Consider the following 26,913-nt stretch of genomic DNA (forward strand, 5'->3'; position numbering starts at 1 on the left):
GCTCGGAACCTGTTTACACAAGCGCTTTAAAGTGCTTTGATTGCTGCTCTCAGGGGGGTGATTTTTCACACCCCTGAGCCTGCAGGTTAGAGTGCGATAAAATGTAAGTGTAGACAAGCCCTAAGTTACTTGTCCAAGATCACACAGGAAATCTGTGTCAGAGAAGGGACTCAAACCTTGGTCTCCCAAGTCTTAGGCTAGTGCTCTAACCACTGGGCCATCCTTCTTAGGGGTGTCGTCTCTTCCAATGATCCATGGCCACATCTACATTACAGTTAACAGCTTAATTGAGCTTGACATTGGTTTTTTTTATCAGACATCATTACAGTGAACACAATTCAGCACCTCCACATAATGATGCATTTTTAAGTTATAGCAAGGTCACCTAATGTGTGGATAGGCATTCTTTCTAGCATATGTTATAAATATATAACAGTTTCCCCAGGACACCTGTGTATAATCAGTCAAGCAATTCCTTAGGCTTGAATGTAGGTGAGACACCTAGATTTTAGGTGTACACCAACCCTAGGTCAACCTAGCTAAGTCACTCAGTTAAGCCAACCCTGTACCCCAGTATAGACACCGCTGCAGCGATGGAAGAATTCTTCCATCAACTTGGCTACCACCTCTTGCGTGGGTAGATTTACTATAGTGGTAGAAAAACCCCTTCTGTTGCTATAGCAAGTGTCTACACTACAGTGCTAGAGTGGTATAGCTGCAGCGCAACTGTAGTGCGTCTATAGTACTTGTAGTGTGGACATAGCCTTATTTCCTCAGCAAAGTTCCTAAGGAGCCAAACACTGGCTCAAAATTCCACCCATTGCCGTGTGGTTTTGCTTTGAAGAGCCATCCCAGTCCATGTTAAGGTAAGTCTTTAAAATTGTGAATGAGGAAGAAGTCCAAGTTAACCTCTTTCCTATTTGCACTTGTATTTTCAGCTCATACTAACATACTGGTGACATTGCAGAACATTAAAAAAATGCCACATTTAAATCACAGCATTAATTTCCTTGCATTTTCTGTTTATGGTCACTCCTCTGAGAGCTGATGTAGTCTTCCTTACTCCAAACATCCTATGTGGAGTTTTTTTCTCCAGTTCCTTGCCCCAAAGAGGTGAGGGTTTGCCAATATGATTGTTTTAGATGTTTAATTGAAGTATATACATAAACACACACACACAGACCAATATTCATTCCTAAATTTGCTACTTTTCCATCAATATTGGGCTGTATAGCATATGTATCATACATTCAATATAATTCATTTTTGTAGAAGGCACACATGAATCATTTTACACTGAGAATAAACTAGAGAGTGAACTCTGTATTGAGTAAGGTACAGCAATTTATACATGCACAAAAGGACAATAAGTACAGAGACAGAGAAAAAGAAGAGACATTTTACAATGGCAGTATTATAAGTAAGCAATAGTTCATGCTACTTCCAGGAAGAAAAGAATGAATGGAAGCAGTAAATATTTGCTTCAAGATTTGCATAGAGAGAGTGATTCATGGGGCAGCAGAGAGTTCATTACAGAGCAACACAAGAGAGGCAACAACTTCTAGCTATAGGAAATATCTGAGGAGATGATGTTGTAGAGGAGAAAGTGGTATATGAGGTCAGCAATGTAGGTGGAAGCAAGACTGTGGAGAAATAATAAAAACTAAGATGCAGTTATGAATTGAATTCAGCAACAGGAATTCAGAGCATAGAGGTGCTGTAGCTCTTTTGCCAAAAGGTAGGAGATTTTGCAAGTAGGTTTCCCTTTGGAGGAGAAATTGGTGATATGGAGTCAGGTGTTTTCTGTTGTAATTTGTTTATTTACAAAAAGTACACAAGTCTTGATTTCTTGAACAGAGGTGGCCAAAAGCTGTACACAGGCAACTTCCTTTTGCAGACACCAGTGCCCTGTCTCAAGGAGGAGTTGTCTTGGGCCTCTAGACTCTCCTGGAATCTGGGATCTCACAGCATGAACACAACTCATGGACATGTCTTCTGGGAAATCAGCTAGCCCAAAGCTGCTAATTTTGGACAACAGAGCCTAGAAAGGTGAGCCTGGGTGTCAACGCTCCTTTTGTGTAGCTGCTTTGCAATACAAACAAACTTCAGAAAAAGTTTGACATCCTAGGCAAGGGGTGCGTTACCTCATACAATCCCTTTCACAACTGGTTGGGTGCAAGGAGGGTTTCAGCTTGAGAGCTTATACATCAGCCATTTCATAACACACATGACATTAACACCAGTTGCCAAACAATATGGTTCAGTTTTCTGGAGCTGTAGATCTTTCTGGATGTCCAGTTAGTGTTTGATCCAGCTCCCTTTGAAGTCAAGTGGTGCTGCAGCCTTAGAAAGTAGATCTTTAAAAGCATAGAAAAGAGAATTGTAATCTGTTGAGACACTTAATCATAAGCATAAGTAGGCATGAGAGAAACTATAGCTTGCTAGGTTCCAGTCTTGATTACATATTATTACCTGATCTAAACTTGAAAGTTTTATCAGCAAATCCCAAACTCCCACAATTCCCTGAAAGCACTGATGGCATCCCACAATGCATGGCAGCAGCCCCACTATGCACTGCAAAAATTTCCCACAACTAGGTGCACCAGATAGTGGTCCTGGGGGACACTTGGGATGCATACCCACAGGGCCATGTTTTTTCCCAATATGATGATGTAAGGTCATACTGTACCATTAAAAACAGCCAAGTTTGAACATCCAAATAGCTATGCCAATAGAACTGCTGCTGGTAAAATATTCTAGTGTAGACAAGGCCTATGATTGAGCAAGACAAAAACTGTTAAAATAAGGCATGAATAAGAATTTCAGAAGGGGAGGAAGGGTCAAGATACAATACTGGCACGTGCAGCCTCTAATTTTAGAGGTGATGAGATACAGTCTTGAATACAAGGGAGATGATGAAGAAAACAAAATTTTCAGTATAAAAGATGACTGCAGGGTCTCCAAGGCCTTTATGATGAAAGTTGTGGTTTGAATTAAGGAGTGTGATACCTGTGTTTGGAAGGTATAGCAAAGAAAATACTTTACTTTGAGAGAAGAATGTTAGTCTTTGAAGCATGTAGTAGGAAGTTATTGGAACTGAAAAAAGAGGAGATAGTAGATGTTTTTATAGTAGGAAAAGGAGTGTAGTGTTTTGTTTTTGTTTCTCCCGTGTTTTCATGGCTCAGAAAGGGACAAATGAATTTTTTTGCAGTTAAAACAAAACAGAACCAAACTTTGGGCTGAAACCAAGCATTGAAAAAGGAAAAAAAATAATAACATATAGAACATGGCGTGGGGATGGTTATAATGAAAGCCCCAGTAAAATATCAACTGTAATTTTTATTAGCAAGCAGGTGTAATAAAGTGAGTATAGTGGGTGAGAGTGTTCCATGACAAGCTGTCAGAAGGTACAGAAGAGTGCCCATTGAGAGAGTGAGTAAAACTAAATACAGAGTGAATCTGCTTTTTTATGGGTTTTATGGGTATAGCTGTGACAGTTAAACAGATGGTTTGCCTATTTAAGTTATCTGTGAAAGTTTATGCAAATATTATGTAGATGTGTTTTGAACTGTCACTAACCCAATACAAATTCTGGATCAGAGCTGAGCAAGATTTGATTCTACAATTGTAATAAAGTGGAAAAGGAAAAGAAAAAGAACCCGTACTTATATCTTTTCTGATATAAGCTCTGAAAGCAATGATATTTTCCATTTCATTACATAACTATATTATCACTTTGAGTTTCTAGAGTTGAACTGGGTACTAGCAAACATCTGCCTTTTTCAACTGCAGTAAATCCTATTTATAATAAGTACTTATGGTCTATCTGAGAGGGAGCTCTCTGAGGAAGATGCATTTTTGAGCATGAAATCAGAAACTACAAGCAAACTTTTTTTGAACTCTAGAAGTAATTTTAACTGGTTGTTTTTAATAAACAGTACCATATTTGTAGTGTGTTTCTTGCTTTGTTTTGATATTCATTTTTTATAGAACACCCAAAGGTAAAGCAATATTTGAAGCTTTGTTTAGGTTCACTTCTGTGTTTTTTTGGCTTAATGTAAATAGCAGTTTTACTCAACAGAAGTATCCGTTTATACCAACCTGCCAGTAAAACCCAGTAAATAAACCTTCCTTAGCATATAAACACCAAACAGTTGGGCTGTTTACTGTTAAATATTTACTGGGAAGTATTAGGAACATTTAAGAACTGGTTTTTCTAGTTTTCTGTCCTACCAGATGCCTGCACAGGGACCTCCTTCTCTTTTCAGTCACATTGCCTTTGCACCCACCTTGTCTAAGCAGGAAGAGCTTAGCTTAATCTGACGCTGTAGTCCTTTATCAGAGTACACCATAAGCGTGTTTTCAAAATACTGACTTTTTTCACTCAGACAAGCCAAGGAAGCAGGTGAAATATAACTCTTTCAACAAGCTGTTGCATCAAGCTGATTGATGCCAACTAAAGTTACCACCTTGATTAAGCTGTCTGTACACTAAAATTTCCCGCCATTGCTATCCCTAGTTCAGTGCTCCCACTGGTATAGACTCGGCTCCAGGCAGCTATTGGTGTTTAAAGTGCCATGGGCTAGATCCTCAGCTGATGTAATTCCATTGAATTCAATGGAATGATGCCAGTTTACATCAGTTGAGGACTTGGCCTTGGGTCATCAGACTCTGCTCAGACTAGCTTTACATGTCATGGTATTTTAAGTTCTGGTGGCCACCAGAGTCTTGTCTGCATCTAGTGCTCCTACTGTGGAGCTGATCCAATGGAAACAACAGTTGGATATCTTAACCAAAAATAAATAAATAAAATAAACAACCTTGTGTAGATAAGGCCCTAGATACTTAGATCTGAAGTTCCCTTGTGCCATCTTTATCTCCATTACCAAGGGATTTGCAGTTTGCAGTAGAATTCTTTCAGGTGGAGGGTGTCTTCTTGACTCTCTCTCATCCCTGTCTATGTGGAATTTCAGCCATAGGTTGCCAGCCAGTAGTGTAACACAGCATTGATGCAAACCCCTAGTGTAGATAGGGCAAACCGCCATACACACCATTGTAGCTTATCTCTGCTTGAAAACAAGGTGAGTTGCCCCACCACAGGTGTTGGTTATTTCAGCTATGCCAGTCTACACTAGGGATTTGTGATGATGGAAACTAGGATGAATTCCAAGTGCAAATAAAGCCTCTGTCAGGGGAAGATTAACTTCATATTGACACTCATAAAATTTGTTCTCTGTGGTGTTTTCCAGTGTTGAGACTTTAACTATAGTAAGGGTTGTCTCTTTGGTATCAGTTGGTAGAGTTTGTGTATCTGTACTTCAAACACGATTTGTGTTTATCCCTCCCAGCAATTTCCATGAAGAGTGAAGCTAAGGTTTGCTTTTCTTTAATGCAAGCTTTAAGATATGATCTACTTCGGTGTATTTGCCTAAGCATATTTTCACTACAGTTAATATAGAATGACTTAATATAGAATGACTTATGTTCGAGATGGGAAACGTAGGATATGTGGTAATCTTTCATAAGTGGCAAAATAGAATGAAAACTCTAGTACAGTGGTTTTCAGCCTTGTTTCATTTGTGGAACAATTTCATTTTTTAATTTCTAAAAAAAATTTGAATGGAAATTCAGACCCCTTTGGAAATCTTAGACATAGTCTGTGGATCCCCAGGGGTCCACAGACCACAAGTTGAAAATCAGTGCTCTAATAGTATACTGGTCCAGCTCAGATTAATCTAAAAGAACCAGTTTGTTTAGAAAAGCGATAGCTTCAGATTCTGATCACCATCATTTGGTTTGAGTTCCAGCAGTTTAAGTTACTTGGATCAGATTTCATTTGTTTTAATTACTTCTCTTGCATTGATTGAGTGAATCAGGAATTAGCAAGTACTAACCTGTCCTGGAATCTTTTTGAATGATGTCTTTTGTTGAATTTTGTTCTATATATAGACAGAAGCATGCTGCTTTATGGGCAATGCTTTCATGTCCGTAAAAATGTGAATAAAAACTATAGACTATTCAGGTAATTTTGTAATCTCTTGTTTATTTAAGTGTATATTTAATTTTAAAAATTAAAGCCAAGAGGAAGAAAACACAAAGATAAGGAAAAGATAAATGCACAAGATCAAATGCTACACCTCTGCTTGTTGCAGTGTAGAAAATAAACCATAATTTATTTTTATACCACCATGATGGGTATAGTATAAACCTGAATAGAATAAAATGTTAAAACCCCATTAAAGTAGCCAATCAACATGCACAATTGCATAATATTAATATGTATGCAATGAAGTTCTGTTAAACAGTTAATTAAGTCAGGTAAATGAATGTAAAATCATTAAATATTCCCATCATATCTTCTTGGTCTCAGCTAGGACTCTATCTAGCCTCCACTTGCGTGATCATACATGCAGCCACATTGTGCATGTTCAAACACTTGCCCTTGCACTATAAAAATGCTAAAATCTGCACACGCATGTGTTAGAATTTGCATCCACAGAACCCATTAAAGTAAATGCTTTTTGTGAGTTCATATTCTGTCACTTGAATGCACACGTATAGTACAGTTTTTGAACTGCATGGGCAAGAATATGGTTGCGTATGTCCATGTAAGAAGAAGCTGAGAGCTGAAAATCTGGCCCTAAAAATCTTAAGACATGTTTGCATCCTCAAAATCTGAACAAGAAAATATTGACTACCATCTAAAAATTACTTTTAACTTGGCTGGATGAAAATATTGCTATGTCTGCACTAAATTTAATAAACTTAATTCTGTTTTGTTCCTTAATTGAGTTGATCTAGACATGTCAGTCACAGATGGATGAATTTCCCTACACATGTGACTATTTTTTCTGAGCTAGAACTTGAAAAGTAATGAGTTCCACATTGATCAACAGATTTCGGTCCCCTCCCCCAGACAATCTCGTTATCAGTAGTTACCTCTGTGACACTAGTACTTGGTTCAGGAATTCAATAGTCTGATACAGTTTGAATTGGAAGTATACATTCCGAATCAAAGACTCTCCCTTCCTCCCCAAACAGATTGGGCAAATCAGCCAAAAAATTTTTAGAATAACTTCAGAAAGATCTACAATCGATGGCTCTCCTCCCACAAACTGCTCAATGTGAGCGCCCCTGCTCCTAGGCAGATCCCAATTCTGAGGTCAGTGGTGCTCCAGGTGGACACAGGTATCTGCCCACACCAACAATTTGCAGGATCAAGGCTTGTGTCTGTAGAGCAGAAAAAGATCTGAGATGGCGACAGAGATCAGATTTCTCAAGTTGACCAAATGAGTGTTCCATCTTACTGATTCTGGATACCATAATATTTTTGTATCTCTTTTTAAAATTAGATTATATATACAGCATGGCTCAGGAGTAGGCCTCCTAAGAGTAGTGTCAACAACCTCAATTACAGTGATAAAAAAAGTGAGTGAACTCTAAGTTCACTTTTAAATCTTCAATTAATGTTGGTAAATTGGGAAAATAATCTTTTCCCCAAAATGTTAAGGGTTGGGAACGTGCTGTTGGTAAGAGCAGTGACAAGAGTACAGCACAAGCAGGTGGAACGGTTCTCACACACTTCCCCTCTTCTTCCTACAAATGTTATCAGTTGGTGGTAGGCGCAGCAGCAGAATCCTAGTACTCTATCTCACATCATGTGTGGGAGTCCTGTGTTTATAAAAATAATAAAAAGGACAAATGCAATTTCCAATAAGAAGTAATCTGTAGGGTGTAATGCCCTCAAAGGCAAGCCTGTCTTTTCTTTTGGAATTTTCCGTTTATCCTCGTTGTGACATCTTTGCATTGCTGACACCAAGCAGCTGTGAGCTTTCCCATGGGTTTGCCATGTGTGTTGACTCATTGCAGGCTCACTGTGCTTTCATTTTATTTGTTAGTTTCCAGACATGGGGGAAAAAAACCCTACTCTTCAGCGAATGCATTTCCTGCTTATTAAAATAAAGGACTCACTGTGCTAACTGTAGTCCTCATTCTTATCAATAGTGATTTCCATTTGTAATTTAAAAACAAAAAAAAGCCGCAAACAATTATTTTTAACGTGCAAGAAAGGTACTGGATTGGCATCCCTTGAGAGTGAAGTCCTTTACCTTCAAAACAGGAGCACCAGCATCAACAGCAGCATGAACTTCCTTTAACCTTTCCAACAGTGTGTCTGAGCCATGGTGAGGACGGGTTCAGCTAGGTTACAAGGTAGTTCTGTCATTCTTAGATTCCAAGGCCAGGAGGGACCTTTGTGATAATCTAGTCTGACGTCTTGTGTAACATAAGCCATAGAATTTCCCCAAAATAATTTCTAGAGAAGATCTTTTAGAAAAACATCCAATCTTGATTTTAAAATTGCTGGTGATGGAGAATCCACCAACACCCTTGGTAACTTGTTCCAATGATTAATTACTCTCTCTGTTAAAAATGTGTGCCTTATTTCCCGTCTAAATTTGCCTAACTTCAGCTTCCAGACATTGGATGATGTTATAGCTAGACTGAAGAGCCCATTATTTAATATTGTTTCTCATGTAGGTACTTATAGACTGTAATCAAATCACCCCTTAACCATCCTCCTTTGCTAAGCTAAATAGATTGAGCTAATTAAGTCTATCACTCTAAGACATGTTTTCTAATCCTTTAATCATTCTCGTGGCGTTTTGCTGGACCCTTTCCAATTTATCAACATCCTTCTTGAATTTTGGACACCCAAACTGGATACAGTATCCAGCAGTGGTCGCACCAGTGCCAAATACAAAAATAACCTCTCTACTCCTACTTGAGATTCATCTGTTTGTGTATCCAAAGATTGCATTAATCCTTTTGGCCACAGCATCACACTGGGAGCTCATGTCCAGCTGATTATCCACCAGGACCCCCAAATCTTTTTCAGTCCCTACTTCCCAGGATAAAGTCCCCCATCGTGTGAGTATGGCCAACTTTCTTTGTTCCTACATACATACATTTACTTTTATCCATATTAAAACCCATATGATTTGCTTGAGTCCATCTTGTGAAGCAGTGCAGATTGCTTTGTATCAGTGATCTGTCCTCTTCACTGTTTACCACTCCTCCAATTTTGTGTCATCTGCAAACTTGATACTTGTGCAGTCCTTGGTGCCTCTCTGAGACTGTCAACACTGCTGTCAGTAATGATGATGGTTCTCCGTTCCCAAACTGATGACACAATAAGTCTCTTTACTTGTTGTCCTCTATGTACAGTGACGTCCAAGATTTATACTATTGAGAAATAAATTTAAAACTGAAGGGTTTTTTTCCTGACATAATCTGGTGGTCTGCTTTCTACCTTGACTGAGACCCAAAATCTTAGTTATTAGTTATTAATCTTTTAAATATTGAAAGCCAATCTGTAGTTTTATCAAATAGGTAATATTGCAGCACCATTAATTCAGGGATCTGAAAGCATTTTACAGACACTGATTCTCACAACATCCTTCTGAGAAGGATGCGTAGTAGTTGTATACATTTTGCAGATGGGTTAACTGAAGCACAGCATGACTTGCTATATGTCACAGTGGCAGAATTGGAAATAGAATTCAGAAGTCTGAATATCAAGAGCAGGGGGCTTAGGAGCCAACAAACAGAGCTGAAAACAGAGGAGTTTGGGTGGAGAGCTGTTGGAGGAGAAGGGAGCAAGCCCCTGTTCCTTAGGGACAGTAAACAGGAGCTGAGGATGGAAGGCTATGACAGCTACAGAGGCAGCAGTGGTTGTGACCTGAGGAATGGAAGAGACAATGAAGATGACTGGACGCGGAAGCTGCAGGATGTACGTTATTCTGGAGAGATTGCCTGACAGGTACTTCATTTGTCTGAAGTGTCGCCTGATAGATCTGATGGAAGAGAAGATCCAAGATTTGGAGAGGCAGCTACAAATTACAGTTGAGTTATGATGGGGATTTGAGTGGATGATAGCAGGGGAGGCGAAGGGAAACCTCAAGACTTGCAGAAACATGCCTTAAAGTAATCCAAGCTTCCTTCACAGTCATATCCTTGAGTTCTTCAGTTCAGTCCACTTCCCTAACTAATTCCCTTAATTTCTTAAAGTTTGACCTTTTGAAATTAAGGACTTTAGTTGTAGGCCTATTTTTGTTTATCCTTCCCTTAGTTTAAACCGAATTAACTCATGATCACTTGAGCCAAGGTTGTCCTCTACAACCAGATATTCTATGAGGTCCTTCTGCTTACAAATACTAAATCTAAAATGGCATCACCTCTTGCTGGTTTGGTGACTTTGGCAAAGGAATTTATGCGCTATCACATCCAGAAATATCTGAGCTCTACCCTTATTGTCTTCCAATCTGTATCTAGGAAATGAAAGTCCACCACAAATCACACAATTCCCAGTAGTATTTATTTCATTAAAATATTAAAAAGAGGTCTCTAGCCATATGCAGATCAGACCATGGGGGTCTGCAGTAGACCCCAAACACTATCCCAGTGGAGCCTTTGTAACCTTTCTTCCCAGAAGTGATTTTGACTGAAATAGATTTCCTTGTATTCATTCCATCACTTCTAATTTGCAGTCAACCTTGTTATTAATATACAGTGCTACCCCACTACCTTTACCTTTATTTCTGTCTTTCCTGAAAGCAAATACCATTCAATATCTGTATTTCAGTCATGACTACTATTCCAACATGTTTCTGTTATCCCTGTAATATCTGGTTTCACTTCCTGCACCAGTAGTTTTAGTGCCTCCATTTTGTTCCCCGGGTACCTTTACACTGGTGTGCAAAGATCTTTGATTCTACTTGGCTTCACCCAGCTTCCTCGCCCAGTTAGGTACTGTCATTTTACTGCCACTGTCACATACCTGACTGTTAGTGTCATTAGTATTGGCACTACCTTTCCTCTTGATGTCCATTCTCCTATCCTCTGTTGTTACTTTCTCCATTGTTGTATCTTCTCTTACTTGATTTTCCTCCCACCTAATATTAGAATTACATGAGACTCTCCCCACCATCTACCCTGGATTCCTAGTTTAAAGTTCTTTCAATCAATTGTGCCATCCTCCATCTCAGAAGTCTATTTCCCTGCCCTCTCAGGTGGAGTCCATCCCATGACAACAGTGCTTTGTCCGTGAATGCCTCCGAAAGCCCTACTTATAGCACCATAGCCTGACCCACCTGTTGATCACCATAATACTGTCTCACCTTCACTCTTCTCCTCTAGGGAGGTATAGAATCCCACTGAAGATCATCTGTGCTTACAATCTGTGCAGAAACAATCTGAAGCCTACATCCCAAGAAAGGGGGGGAAATTGTAGGGAACTGCAGACCAAACTGAATGAACAAGCATCTCAAACAGGTTATTAAGAGAAAGGAGAAAGCCTACAAGGAATGGAAGAAGGGATGGATCAGCAAGGAATGCTACCTCTTTGAGGTCAGAAGGTGTAGGGAGAAAAGTGAGAATTGCCAAAAGCCAAGCAGAATTGGATCTTCCAAAGGAAATTGAAACTAATGGTAAAAGGTTCTTTAGCCATATAAATAAAAATAAAACAAAGAAAGAAGAAGTGGGACCACTAAGCATTGAGGATGGATGGAGATTAAAGATAATCTAGATATGGCCCAACATGTAAATGAATGCTTTGCCTCAGTTGTTAAGAAGGGTAATGATGAGCCTGGGGTCATTGGTAGGGTAGCTAATGGGAAGAAGGATATGGAAGTAGAAGGTGGAAGCCAAAGTCAAACAGCTTAATGGGACCAAATCAACAAGCCTGGATAATCTCCATCTAAAAATCTTAAGAACCAGCACATGAAATTGCAAGCCCACTGGCAAGGATTTTTAATGAATCCATAAACTTGAGGGTTGTACCCTATGAACTGGAGAATTGCAAATATAATACCTGTATTTAAGAATGGAGGGAAAAAAAGTGATCCAAGAAAGTACGGTTTGACCTACAGTTTGACTCCATTAATTTGACCTCTGCTGTATTCAAGGTCTTAGAACAAGTTTTGAAAGAGAAAGTAGTTGAGGACATAGAGGTAAACAATAATTAGAATAAAATACAACATGGTTTTACAAAAGGCAGATTTTTCCTCCTGATCTCTTCCTTTGAGACGATAACCGATTTTCTCGAAAAAGGAAATGCAGTCAGTATAGTCGACCTGGATTTCAGTAAAGAATTTGATACAGTTCCACATGGAAAATTATTAGTTAAATTGGAGAAAGTGAGGATTAATAAATGAACTGAAAGGTGGGTAAGGAACTGGTTAATGCGGAAACTTCAATGGGTCATGCTGAAGGATGAACTGTCAGGCTGAAGGGAGATTATTAGTAGAATTCCTTAAGAATCAGTCTTGGGACCAGTCTTATTTAACGTTTTCATTAATGATCTTGGTACAAAAAGTGGGAGTGTGCTAATAAAATTTGTGGATGGCATAAAGTTGGGAGGTACTGCTACTATGGAGAAAGACTGGAATATTATACAAGACGATTTGTGCAACCTTAAAAACGAGTTACAGAAATGGGATGGAATTTAATAGTGCCAAGTGCAGGGTCATGCACTTAGGGACTAACAAGAAGAATTTTTGTTATAAACTGGGAACATATCAGTTGGAAGTGACAGAAGAGGAGAAAGACCTAAGTGTGTTGGTTGATCACAAGATGTCTGTGAACTGCAAATGTGATGTGGCCATGTAAAAGGCTAATGCAATCCTAGGATGCATCAGCTGAGGTATTTCCAGTAGAGATATGGAAGTTTTACTACCATTTTACAAGGCACTGGTGAGATCTCATTTGGAATATTGAGTGCAGTTCCAGTCCCCCATTTTAAGAAAGATTAATTCAAACTGGAATGGGAGAACGGCAACGAGGATGATCAGAACCTACAGTACGAGAGGAGACACAAGGAGCTTGACTTGTTTCACCTAACAAAATGAAGGATGAGGGGAGAGATGATTGCTTTCTATAAGTACATCAGAGGGGGAAAACACCAGGGAGCGAGAGGAGTTATTTAAGTTAAGGACAGTGTAGGCACAAGAAGAAATGGATACAAATTGGTCATCAATAAGTTTAGACTTGAAATTAGATGACGGTTTCTAGCCATCAGAGGAGTGAAGTTCTGGAACAGCCTTCCAAGGGGAGCAGTGGGGGTGAAAAACCTAACTTATTTTAAGACTGACCTTGTTAAGTTTATGGAGGGGATGGTGTGATGAGATTGTCTTCTATGGCATATGGCCTATCAGTGACTTAGCAAATCTATCCAATGGCCAGAGATGGAACACTAACTGGGGAGGGCTCTGAGTTTCCCAGGTGTCTGGCTGGTGGGTCTTGCCCACATGCTCAGGATCTAACTGATTGCCATATTTGGGGTCAAGAAGGAATTTGGCAGAGGTCCTAGGGGTTTTTTGCCTTCCTCTGCAGCATAAGGCATTGGTCACTTGCTGATTTGAACATGAATAAATGGTGGATTCTGTGTAATATAAAGTTTTAAAATCAAGATTTGAGGACTTCAGTAACTCAGCCAGAGGTTAGGGGGTCTATTACAGGAGTGGGTAGGTGAGATTCTATGGCCTGCAGTGTACAGGAGGTCAGACTAGATGATTGTGATGGTCCGTTCTGACCTTAAAATCTCTGAGTCTATCTATCCTAATCACTAGATTTAGATTGTAAGCGCTTTGGTGAAGGGCAGTCTTTTAGTTATGCACAATGGGATTCTGGTCCATGACTGAGATAATACAAATAACTAATAATAATTATTAATCATAATAATTAATGATTCACTGCTTCTGGTGCAATAAATACATTATAAACATTTGCTCAGTCTTCAGGTTAGTGAAGTTCTAATTTTATTCTCCTCTCCGTGTCTGTAAAACGGACAAAATAGGAGAGTTGGATTAGGAAGGGAAAAGAGAGTTCTTTGAGAGCAATGGATGTGAATGAATCACACTAGAAAAACAGTAAGTATGCTGCAGGTACCCCATTTTAGTTCAGAAAATGAACTAAGAAAATCTCAGACGTAAAATCCTCATACAATAAAGATCACATTTACTTTAATATAGGATACTTTCTTATTACTAAGATTGTAAACTGCTGGTTTAGAGTGAGAATCATGGACAGGTATTAAAGGCAGGGGAAGGTTAAGCCTCCCCAAACAGTCTTGCATGGTCCTGCCCAGGCCCATGCATGCTTCCCGGCGCTGTTCTATGCGGGGCTCTTCCCCCTGTGGCTGGGGCCCCAGGCTGGGGCTGGGGCTAATGGGGGCCAGCCTGCAGTTGTGGGAGGGCGAGCCTACACTGCCTGCCCACCCACTGCTCGGGGGAAAGGGGTTGTGCTGCCCGCCCAGCACACTTGGGGTGGAGCCTGCTCGATGCTCCAGGGCACACCACCCACTCACCCACATGGAGCTAGGGGAGGAGAGCCATGCCCAGCACTCTGGGGCTTCTGGGCTTTGGTGGGAGGGGTGGGGCCTCAGGCAGAAGGGGCAGGGCCAGGGGTGAGAACAATGGGCAAATTGTAGATCAGTTCTGCTTTTGGTATGGCGAAATTTGTGTACCAGTGATGGTGGAGACATGTCCCCAGTTCTTGATTACAAAAGTGTGGTTATACTCTGGAAAATGAACATACATACACACAGAATTGTGGGGTGAAGATTTTTATTCTAACAGTGAGTGCTAAAAACTCAGCCTGGGACCTCAAAGTCAGTCTGTGCTCTTTCTGACTTGTGCATCATCAACAGTCATAAAGAATCTCCAATTTAAGTTTATGCTCCAATCCTGCAAACATTTAAACATGTGCTTAACTTTTAGTCACATAGGTAGTTACATTGAACTCCCACATGCCTAAAAGATAACACATGCTTAAAACTTTGTGGGATCAAGACCTTAAATATGTATTCTGTCAATGAAACATGAGCCAAAATGGAATCCAGCTCTCATACTGTACTAATAATATTCCCTAGTAGCTGTTCTAGCTCTTCAGTGCTAATAGGAGTAAAAATCAATAACAGTATATTTTGATAAGTAAATTAAGCAGATATGAATCAGAATCCACACAGGAGCAGATCTGTTGAGTAAGAAGATGACAGATTGTCCCTCACATATGACAGTGTTTACTATTATTATTTTGAGTTGAGCCAAGTTAAACCTGTCCTGCTTGGGTCTAAACAAGAAGTTTACTTCTTTGATCTGTTTAGTTTATTGAAGGCTATTTTCATGTGTTCTACAATTAAATTCCTGAACATTAGTACTGGGAAGTCCTCTAGGGAAGATGGCATTTCAGAATCTGTCTGAAATATACTGTCTTTTTTTTTCCCCCCCCTCATTAATCTAAAATTAATAGAACAACAGTGAAGGGCATGCATCATTATAAATTTTGGTAATGCTATTGTAGTTGGTTGGAGTATAGTGTATTACAATGTTAGCCTTTGGGATTCTGCTAATTTGGTTCAATATTCCCATTCTGTTTATAACTCGGATGCTAGGAACTTGATTTATGCTCACACATCGCATACTGTAATACAAAATAATTGTATTTAAGGGGCTTAAAAGCTTGTTGAAGGATGGTAGAATTCTGAGAGGTTCCCCCAGCAGGAATTATGTTGACCCCAGAGGGAGTCCTGAAGATTCCCATCAATGTTTTTGCTCTGTTTGTACTCCCTCTTACTAAATCTTATTTCATAATCACAAACCAAGCAGATTTCATTTTGAAGATGACAAGATGCATCTTATTAAGTACAATTACTGTATATATCATTCAAAAAAATTACAAGGAGCTATACTCATTTCCTTGGCATGTCACTGAGACAACTTTAGTTCTAAATGATACAGGTTTGTTTGTATGTTTGTTTGTTTTTCTTCATCTTGAGTACGGTATTAGAATGGGGTAAACTTCTATTTCATCTAAATGAATTACACAACATCCTTCAGTTTAGTGAAGAATAATAATAGGGATTACTTAGAAATCCTTCACCCTAGGGAGCTAGATACATTATGTTCCTTATACTTTACTGTGTGTTGATCCTTTGGATGAGACCTTAAAATCTGAGGCCTGGTTTGCCCCAAGTGACCGGTAAAGAGTCCATGCCTCTTTGGTTTTGCTATGCTGTCCCTTGGCAAAAATCGAATGTGGTTCAGTGTGCTGTATACTGTTTTCTTCACTCTGTAGGTGTTTTTCAGAGGTGTTGTATGTACATAGTTTCTGAATCTCTAGTCTTTGGGATCCTTCAAGCTGTAAGCTGCTATTATTGTTAGTGATAATGACTGAGATTCTGTGTTGCACCTTAAGCAGAGAACTCGCAGCCGTGTGGAATAGAAGGTAGACAAAAGGGGCTTTAAGCCACCTTTCTGCCCTCCGTAATATGGGCTACTCTCAGAGCCAGTGCAGCCCCTGATTTAACTTATGCAGCCGGGGCAATTGCTTTAAGTTATGGCAACCTCCAGGGGCTGTTCTGTCAATGGTGGCATTGCCAAGAATGAAGCCCTCCTGCCCCTGGCAGACTCCTGTGCCAGTGCCTGTGGAGGTGGCATTACTCAGAAGGCAGCCTCCACCTGCCCATCCAACGCCTACGTCAGGGAAATTGTCCCCTTGCTGGCTCCAGAGCTTTTATGGCTTTTGTACTCTGGCACAGCAGCTGGTTAAATCCCTCACCACAACTTTATCCTGGCTGCAAGGTTTTAGGTTAATTTTGTATTTCTTAGATGATGTCGCTACCATTCCAGTATTTCTTCTGAATAAATCCACATTGAAGAGAAATTATTTGATCTTTTGACTGCTGGCAGAGGAAGTCTTACAGTGTTTAAAATATTTCTACAGTTTGAACACAATTAACCCTGTTCCTTCAAATCTTATAGCTTGTATGGTCTCCATCAAGTGTGGTAACATTTCTCATTTGACCCAATTATGAAAAATTTATGAATCAATTAATCATTTCAGTTAAAGTTTTAAATTACACTAAAAGAATCCCTGGGGGAACTGCTAGTATTTAAGGAGTATTGTAGAGATTATAATTAACTTTACTCATTTCTTTGGTCTTTCACTGAGCCAATTTTTAGTTTTAAGTGTATCAAGTTTTTAAACTTGAGTGTGGTATTGAACTCCTAATTTCTTGTAAACAAATCTCACAAATTCCTTTATTTCAGTGAATTAAAACCTCAATATACTAATAAACATGATGATGCTACAAAGCTCTTTAGCACCTGTGGGGGTAGAGGACCGCAATATCAGAGTTCCCCTGGCCTAGAGCCAGCATCAAGAGTCATTGTTATTGTTTGGTGCAGAAGTGGCCTCTGCCTGGTATAGTCTGTGTTATGGTGGAATCATCACTCAGTTCATTTGGATCCTCTGTTGTCTGTGTTTTTAATTTCAACAGCTTGCCCAGGTTGATTCCAGAGCTGTACAGCTTGGTTCTCTCTTCATTCGTGGGCTTACAACTTTGATTATGGCCAATAGTTCCCTTGGCTTTCCAATGAATATGAATGATTTGATGCCCTGGAAGGTGTTTGATGGAAAACTTTTTCAAGAGAAATATCAGCAGTCACACAGAGGCTGTTCTTTGGAGGAGCTTTTGGAGGGCAATGTGAGTATATACGTCCCTTGCAAAAGTCATACATTCTTACCTGAAAAACTGTAACCATCAACTACAAACATTGTTTTATTTTAAAATAGAGGGTTTCACTGGTCTCATTTCATCCTTTTCCCTGCCCCTCCCTTCCCCAGCTGACCTCCCCTGCCTGTGGCCCCCCATACAAGTAAAATTAATGTTGAGGCTATTGGGGAGGTTACAGTTTTACTGTTATAGTTTTTTGCTGCTTCAAAAACAATAACAAATACAAAATTGGTCATCTGTTTAAAAAAAATGAGAATTACAAAATGTGTTGCCGTTTCTAATATTAAAGTGTTTCTGAGAACTTCTGCCATAAACATTTCAGAGGAATTCATAAAGGTTCCTTAAAGTAACATAGTGGATAAAATTTTGAAAACGCCTTTTGGCCAGATTTTTAAAGGTATTTAGGTGCCTAAAGATGCAGATAGGCATCTAGTAGGATTTCCAAAAGGCATCTAGGCACCCAACTTCCATTGAAATCCATGGGAGTTAGACACCAGGTGCTTTTGAAAATCCCAGTAGGTGCCTATCTGCATCTTTAGGCACATTGTAAATCTGACCCTAAGTAATTTAAGAGCCCAAATCACATTTTCAGAAGTGATTTGGGCACTTGGGAGGCTGTCTCAGTGAAAGTTAGTGTAATTTAGGCTCCTAATTGCCTGTCACTTTTGAATGTGGGACTTACATTTCTAAATCACTTAGGAGCTTTTGAAAATATTACCCATCATCCACTTAAAAATCACACTTCTATTTGAAATGTTTTACCTGATGTTATTGCAAGTATCACGTAAGATCACAATAACTAAAAGATATTAGAGAAATTATTTTACTGCTTTTTCAGTTTGCTGACTTAGTACATTTGACAGGATTTTGTGTATAATTCATAGAATCATAGAATATCAGGGTTGGAAGGGACCTCAGGAGGTCATCTAGTCCAACCCCCTGCTCAAAAGCAGGACCAATCCCCAATTAAATCATCCCAGCCAGTGCTTTGTCAAGCCTGACCTTAAAAACTTCTAAGGAAGGAGATTCCACCACCTCCCTAGGCAACGCATTCCAGTGTTTCACCACCCTCCTAGTGAAAAAGTTTTTCCTAATATCCAACCTAAACCTCCCCCACTGCAACTTGAGACCATTACTCCTTGTCCTGTCCTCTTCTACCACTGAGAATCGTCTAGAACCATCCTCTCTGGAACCACCTCTCAGGTAGTTGAAAGCAGCTATCAAATCCCCCCTCATTCTTCTCTTCTGCAGATTAAACAATCCCAGTTCCCTCAGCCTCTCCTCATAAGTCATGTGTTCCAGACCCCTAATCATTTTTGTTGCCCTTCGCTGGACTCTTTCCAATTTATCCACATCCTTCTTGTAGTGTGGGGCCCAAAACTCGACACAGTACTCCAGATGAGGCCTCACCAATGTCGAATAGGGGGGAACGATCACGTCCCTCGATCTGCTCGCTATGCCCCTATTTATACATCCCAAAATGCCATTGGCCTTCTTGGCAACAAGGGCACACTGCTGACTCATATCCAGCTTCTCGTCCACTGTCACCCCTAGGTCCTTTTCCGCAGAACTGCTGCCTAGCCATTCGGTCCCTAGTCTGTAGCTGTGCATTGGGTTCTTCCATGCTAAGTGCAGGACCCTGCACTTATCTTTATTGAACCTCATCAGATTTCTTTTGGCCCAGTTGGTTTCATTGTTTTTCCTTTGTAGCCAATTAGGCCCCAATCCTGGAATTTATTATGTGGGTGGACCCCCATGGGCATGATCCCATACAGGCGTAGGGATTTGCCCAAGCTGAGTCAGTTGCAGGTTGGGTCTACACAGCCTTATCCAAATCGGCCACTGAAGTCAATGAGAATTGTTCTTTTTATTTCAATGGGTTTTGGATTAGGCTGATAGTTTCTCCTGTTGTTTGCATGCACCTTTCCCACAGCAACAGGGGAGATTAAAAAAATACATTTATATTTTCCTGTTTAATTTAAAACCACAAAAAATTGGCAAGAGGTCACAGACAGGTGGTGGATCTGAAACTACTTGTTAACTAATGTTTTTCTTTTGGGAAACTTAGTAGATTCCAAGTTGCTGATGACTCTTGCAAACAATATCTAGACTAGGATAAAGGGTTGGGGTTTTGTTTTGTGTTTTTAAAACATGTTAGGTAACATGTTTTAACTAACATTTTAAACCCCTAGTGTAGATAGGGCAAGTTGTATTTTAACAAGTTTAACTGAGTCAACCCGAGAAGGGAGTTCAAGGTTCACCTTGGCCAACTAACATATCTACAGTAGGGCTTTTTTTTTTTAAGCCACCCTTTATCATAGTCTAAACCTTCCCTAAGTGAACAGTTCTGTTGTAGAAAAATAGTCAGTCTAGACTCTTGAATATTTAGAGTAGTTTGAATATCTTTTTCTTTTTTTAGTTAGGGTTTTATGCTACATATATGGCAGAAAGAGCTCCCAGACTAATGAAATAGTTTTCCAACTTTTCAGTTTGAAAGGCAAGGATCTGTTTTCAGATGCATTCCCTAGAGATGCCAGTTTAGCTGCGGACATTGGCAACGCAACAAACTTATGTGATTGGTTGTTGCTGCTATTAGAAAGTTAGCTTTATAGATACAATTGGTACTTATTTCCTGGCACAACTTGATGTAGTGCTGGGAGCCAAGATCTTTCAGTATTTATTTCTTAGCAGTCTTCCTATAAACATCGTAAATATGATCTACTGAGAGCTACCATATTGTATTCAGAAAAGTTACTCTATGGATGATGATCTGCTATTGAAAAGTTGAAAAAATTGCTCTTTTCACTGTTGCTCTCTATCTCTACACTCTTAGGTATCACTTCTCTACTGGTGCTTTGGAGTGGGTCCATGTAACTTCAGTGAGTTAGGAGATGCAGTCTCAGAGTTGTTTTAATCATAAAGATATAATTAAGTACAAGAAACAGCTTTAAGTAAACTATAATAGAGGTACTTTATCTGGTCCAGTCATAGCACAGGTTAGCAACTTTCTGCACATTCTAAGGGCCAGTCCACACAGAGACGTGCACCAAAACAGAAAAAGGTAGGAATTAAAACCAGTTTAGTTATTTTAGTGCAATTTTGTGTAGACCAGCTGTAAATGATATCAACAGCCACTATGGATAGCAATGGAAGGACAAGACTTGGGCTTCTGTTACAGATGAAAACAGTTATTGATTTTTTTTATAAATTAAACTTATGTTGGGCCTCTGTTTTCTTTAGCAGTAATCCAGTTAGTTTGTTTATCCACACAGAAACTGGATATAATAACTTCATAAAACAGAGAAGCGATGATATTATCATTTAATTGACTTTTTATTGTTTCTCTCACTAATAAAATATGTTCATGCTTTATTTTTAAATTAAAAATAAGTTAACTGACAGACTCAACGTAAATTATATGTTTTGTCCTCTTTTGTGTTGCTGCCTTTCAATCTGTCTTCTTCATAAGTACTTTCTGAGCGTCTTCTCCCAAGAATGCAAGGGGAGTATTTTAGTATTAATGGGATCTATCCACAGAAACTTGTCAGCATAGATAGAAAAATAAAGCTACAAATTGTGAACAAAACTGTATTGATAATCAGGTTTGCCAAATTAGAAACGTTGTTAGGAAAATTCACTGAAACTTTGAGTGAGTTGAACTCCACCAGGAGCTAGTTAAACCTCTCTAGTTAGTTAGTGGCTATCTTGTCAACCTTTCAACTTTATCAAGTAGCCATTTGGGTCTCCTCTTAGTTACTGACGGAATTGTTGTCCCAATGAAAATCAGTTCGGCTTTGTGAAAATCAGCAGACTAGCTTGTAGTCAGGCAGAGAATCCCCAGCCTTGCATACTCGCCTAACCTCTACCAGCATTCCAAAAATAAAAAAAAATGGATAAGTTATTGGGACCTGATCATGTCAAGGTAATTAGTGTCTGCAAATCCCATTTGAATCAGTGGAAGTTCAGGAAATGCAGCACCTTGCTGTATTGGGACCTTAGTTAAATTAGTTCTATTTGTCCTCTGGACAACTGGATTTTTCCATCAAAACAGGATTCCATAGGATCAAAACAAATCAAGTCTTTTGTCTTATATCCCTCCTTTCATCTTTAGTCTAGGTTATATTCTATCAATCAACAAATATCTAAAATATGGCTGAAGTTATTCTGCCAAGTGTTTCTTGGGGTATATGAAGTAAAATGTGCAGACTTGTTTCTCACTGATTCAGTTTCCATCACTGTAATACTGTAATAAACACAGGCATCTATGCATCAGTCCTTATCAAGTTGCCTTAGCCATCATTGCCTAAGGTAATGGTTAGGTAGGTCTAGTCAGGTCTGTTTGTAGCGGCAGGTCAGTGTAATAGAAAGCAAGGGGTGCAAAGCAATTTACAGAGATGAATGGAGCAAGAAAAGCAAACTTTATCAAGAAAGGAGGAGGAACAAATACCCCATCTCCTCCCCTCCTCTCCCCTCCCCCCCCCGAATCCTCTTTCATTATGGAATATTTTTAGCTTTGGGTCTTGAGGAAGACAAACCAAAAGATACTATGAGGCAGGACTTGCCAAATTCTTTTGATTGCTATTTAGGTGTTATAGTGGTGCTACTCTTGAAAAGAGAAAAAGAACGTACAACAGTCATTGATTTAAGCCCACTGTCTGCAGGGATCTTTGCACATGCAGTTCCAGAATCTGAAGTCATTCATTTGCGAGGCTTGCATGGTAAAGAAAAGAACAATTCAGAGCAGACGGCGAGGGAACGGATTTATCACAGGTTGGCATCATGTTAATTTTACAGTAAAGCCACTATATTGATGATATCTATTACCTTTCAACAATTCCCCCAGGGAATTTGTCAATTAAGTAAATCCTGGGAGAACTTGCTGACACTAACTGAAGGAAGAATTTGAGTCAAAGCTTCCTGATTTTAGAAAATTTAATGATTTCCCAAACTTAGGTGAAATAATATTTCCCTCCAGTTACGCAGCTAATAAAATGTATGTATGCAATAAATACAATAATGATTACTGTCAGACTAATAACTCTTCTTGTACTTAGTGACTAAAGCTATTTTTGTTCCTTAGCAATTAGATGACTCAGGATTTCCCATTCTGCTTTCAGGAAGTGTTCTTCAGGGTTAACAACATTGAAGGGGTTTGAACACACATTTATATTTTTTCACAGCTCAGTCTGTGAATGCTGATGCTTCAAAATCCTTTGTAATTATTCTCAATTTAAAGCTTGAGTCAGCATGAGTTCTAATGACAATTGATGCATTTTAAAATACTGTTACTGCACAATTACTTAGCCTTTGTGCCTATTTGTTGATGAAATGCAGATAATAGAAATGGGCATGGTTCTCTTAATCTTATATGTTATCCAGACAGCAAGAGGAAAGATTTAATCAAGTCTCAGGCTTTTGATCATATTTATACACAAATGTAAGAAGAATCCTTTCTTTCCCTCCCCACTCTTTGTTTTGTGTTGTTTATATAAGTGGATGGAAGCTTCTTGATAACCTTGATAAGTGTATGGAGTCTTAAGATATATGTCATGTCCTCTGTATTCGGTACTTTGGTTTTTTTATTGGTACATCTCTTTTTTCCATTGCCACATTGTTTGGCATTTGGGGGTACATGCTTTTTGAAGAACTGATACTAGATATACAAAAAAAGATGCATAAAAATGGAGTAAGGTGTCCCTATAAGATCCTCTCATCAATGGCACATCAAACCACATTAGCATCTACCATGACTTGTGGATTCATGTTTAACTGTTTCCAGTATGATTTAAGGCTCCAATGTGGACAAAGATTTTTTTTTTAAACATAGCTGTGTTAACCAAAACTGTACCATTGACTACCACCATAATAGAGTTTCAGCATGGTTTCTAAGCACTCTTATACGGCTTGTAACCATGATGAGTGTGGATAGAAACTGAGCTATAAGCACATGCACAGATCCGTAGTTAATTATGTTACCTGTGAGAGGGAGGGTGCTAATTAGTTTGGAGGAATCAAAGTCGCACATGAATACTGTGGCACTTGTCTTATAAAATGTTATTTCCAAAAAATGCAGAATATGATTTATCTTTTGTTCATAAAATTGTGTATATAATCAATATCAACTGATAAATATTGTTCCTTAGAAATGCAAGAAGGAGGAAGGGAACGTAGCTTCCAGCAAGCATACACAACTTCTTTTGTTCCACCATATCATAGTCAGAACAGGGGATTCCAGTGGAGAGGCTCTCAACCTTACTTTTATGGGTCTGAGGCACAACCTTCAGGTAAAAAATCAATATAAAAAAATAGATTTGACACTGCCAAAGGTATATGACTGTGTCTGTGCCTAAACGTACATCATGTATTTGTACATTATGGTTATGATCTTGCACCCATAGTCATAAATGGCAAAACTCCATTGCATCAGTGAGATTTGTGTATTAGTATTAGCTGAAGCTAAACCTGCAAGTTACATATAGAGCTCCATTATGACCCAGTGTTTTCACTCATTTGTAACTTTTGGAAAAATTCTTCGGTGGGTCTGAAAATTCTCATTTTGGTCTCAGTTGAATAGTTTTAGAAAGTTTTAGTAGTTTTCAATTACCACAGTAGCATAGAAATGTCTAGCTAATGCCTTTAGTTTCAGATCCTAACTCATACCACAATCGAGAAAAGCACTTGAGCACATGCTTAATGTTAAGATTTAAAGGCAAGCTGTGCTCTTTCTTGGTGAGAGTTGACCATAAATCACTCACCAGCAACACCTGTTGGTAGAACAGAAGAGACATTTAAAGGAAGCTAAGGTCAATGCCCCTGGTAGGAAACAGGTTGTGGTGACATTACAAGAAGGAGGGAAAATGTTGCCAGGGTCAGGAGGCATCTGTGTGGAGTTTAGAGGAACCAAGCATAGGAAGAAGGAGAATCATCCAAAACAGACTAAATATTTTCTTGGGGCTGCAGTACAGCAATGTAACCCTGAGTTTCTTCTACATTTTTAGTTTTGCTTTCTAAAGAAGTTTGGTGAAGTGATTGGTTAAAAAAAAAAAAACGTTTAAAACGTTTGTGGGCACAGGATAGACAATGTGATACCTATTATTAGACCCACAAGTAAAATTGTTTGGCATGGCCTGTGTGGATGAGGCCAAAACATACGACCTTGCTGAGTAACTTGGTTATAAACAGAGTCAAAACTGACCCTCTGTCTTAATGATTCTGTTCTAGGAAGCATCTAGTTCAGGGTCCAGCCACACAGAGATCTTATTGCAAAATGTATTCTTAATAACAGCACTGGGTCATGTAAAAACATGATGCAGTAGTTTTATTAAAACCCAGTTTGGCCTTTTCTATAGAGGTGAAACCAAACCATGTTCTAACACTCCCAGGAGACTGTAATAACATGATTTTCCAATGTGATCAAATTTCCTATGTATATATAAAATAGGTTTACTAGAGAAATGAGTGAGGGGTCCTATGGAAAAAATGGTTTGAGATCATGTAAATAAAGACTCAAAATGCATGTTCAAAGGTGGGGTGGTGGGAGCAGAATTAAGGTTGCATATTTCCTGACTTTCAAGTTTGCAACTTTTAGAGTGTGTGTATGTGTGTGTGTCATGTCATAGTTTTTTTAAAAAACTGCAAACAACAAAAATTCCATCATGTGGCATCATATAGACACCCACATGGGTCATCAGCAGAGTTGGAACCTTTAGTTCCACCACTCACACCCCTGCCTCTTGAGCTAATGGAATATCTGATAGCAAGAGGAAGTTGTCATTCTCTGTGTGGAACAGCACTAGGGGGATGAGGTATACATTTTGCCAGTGGGTTTCACAGATGTTTGCTGACAGCAGGGAAATGGTGAGACTCAGGAGTGTTGGGTGCCATTCCAGGCTCTGGAGGGAAGGGAGAGTGCTCCTGTTCCTTCTCCATCCAGGCTGCTTGTCCCATTCGCCTTACCTACCCAGTCCCAGTCCTCAGGTTCTTTTCCCTGTCTTTTTGCCTAGCCAGTTCTAGTCTTCCTCTTCAAGCTCTGTATCTGAGTCCATATCTCCCCCTCACTTCCAGTCTTTTCACCTCCCATTACCATGGAGCCTGGGTTTGAACCCAGATCTCCCAAAGGCACAGGCTAGCATCCAAACCACAGTACCATCTTTCCTCTATATAATACCTAATGAATCCATTCAGGCTCTCTTCCTACACGTGTAGGGGTTTTCCCTACAGTACATGTTCTGTTGTATTGTCCAGTCTAGTTTTAAATCCCATATTTGCAAATTTGTTTTGGCCATACAGTTATACAATATGTATAATTCAGGTGCATCTCACAGGATATGTCTACACAGCAATTAAGCATCCGCAGTTGGCCTGTGCCAGCTGACTCAGGATCACAGGACTTGGGCTTCAGAGATGTTTCATTGCTGTGTAGACTTCTGTGCCTGGGCTGGAGCCCAAGCTCTGGGACCGTCCGACCTCAAAGGATCCTATAGCCTGGGCTCTAGTCAGAGCCCAAAGGTTACACAGCAATGAAACAGCCCCACAGCCTCAGTCCCACAAGCCCAAGTTGGCTGACATGGGCCAGCAGCCAGTGTCTAATTGCAGTGTAGACATACCCATAGAGTCCTGAACTGAAGGTAGCTTTCTAGCCTCCTCTTTAATTTAGAGATGTAGCTAATGGAGACTATGGGTCCCAGCAAGCAATGCGCCAGCCTGATCTGAGGGCAATCACTCAGATTAAGACAGAATGTTGCATGATGGTAGTAATAGTCTCGGTGGGTCACACCTCCATACTAAAGTCAGCCACAGGTTTTTCACATATTTGGTGTGAGCTGCAGGCTCCCAAGGTGTACACAAAGCAGTACTTAGTTGAACAAATCTTGGGCACCCTAGATATGGTCTCCATCTACTCTTGGTTGGGAATTGTGCTACCTATATTGTGTTGTTGTTGTTGTTTACTGTTTAAAAAACACACCATTTAAAACTGAAGCTGTTGCTAAATTTGCTTTAAACATAGTTTGACCCCATTCAACTAAGTTAGCATAAACCAGTTTAGGTAACAGAGTTGCTAGCTTTATGTAGACAGGGCCACATGGCATATTTCCAAACAAAACTTCATTAATTGTTAAGATTGCAAATGTGATTCAAAACAGGACACGCTGTACCTTTCCACACATCACTAAAAATAAACAAAACACTGAGAACTATAGAAATCACAAGCGAAGGATACATCAACAATTCTGTCATTAACCTCAGTACTCACACTAATAAACAGAAAAATTCTCATTGATCAGTATACAAACCACTTTCCAAACAACCTTAATTCTATCCCTGTGCAAAACACAATTAAC

The 26,913-nt window shown here is 39.4% G+C and overlaps 1 protein-coding gene across 18 annotated transcripts in view; it reads left to right on the forward strand.

Moving 5' to 3' along the window:
* FAM120B (family with sequence similarity 120 member B) overlaps positions 1–26,913 on the forward strand; it is a 192,729-nt gene that overhangs the window by 56,006 nt on the left and 109,810 nt on the right. For 8 of the 18 annotated variants that reach the window (XM_075126882.1, XM_075126881.1, XM_075126874.1 and 5 more), the window contains exons 7-9: positions 17,336–17,542; positions 22,234–22,342; positions 23,716–23,856. In XM_075126882.1, coding sequence (XP_074982983.1) covers positions 17,336–17,542; positions 22,234–22,342; positions 23,716–23,856 — 457 coding nt within the window. The remainder of the gene's footprint in view (positions 1–17,335; positions 17,543–22,233; positions 22,343–23,715; positions 23,857–26,913) is intronic. The other 10 variants (XM_075126889.1, XM_075126890.1, XM_075126885.1 and 7 more) reach the window with 2 other exon arrangements.

Source organism: Caretta caretta, chromosome 3, assembly GCF_965140235.1.
Source record: "Caretta caretta isolate rCarCar2 chromosome 3, rCarCar1.hap1, whole genome shotgun sequence".
Lineage (NCBI taxonomy): Eukaryota > Metazoa > Chordata > Testudines > Cheloniidae > Caretta > Caretta caretta.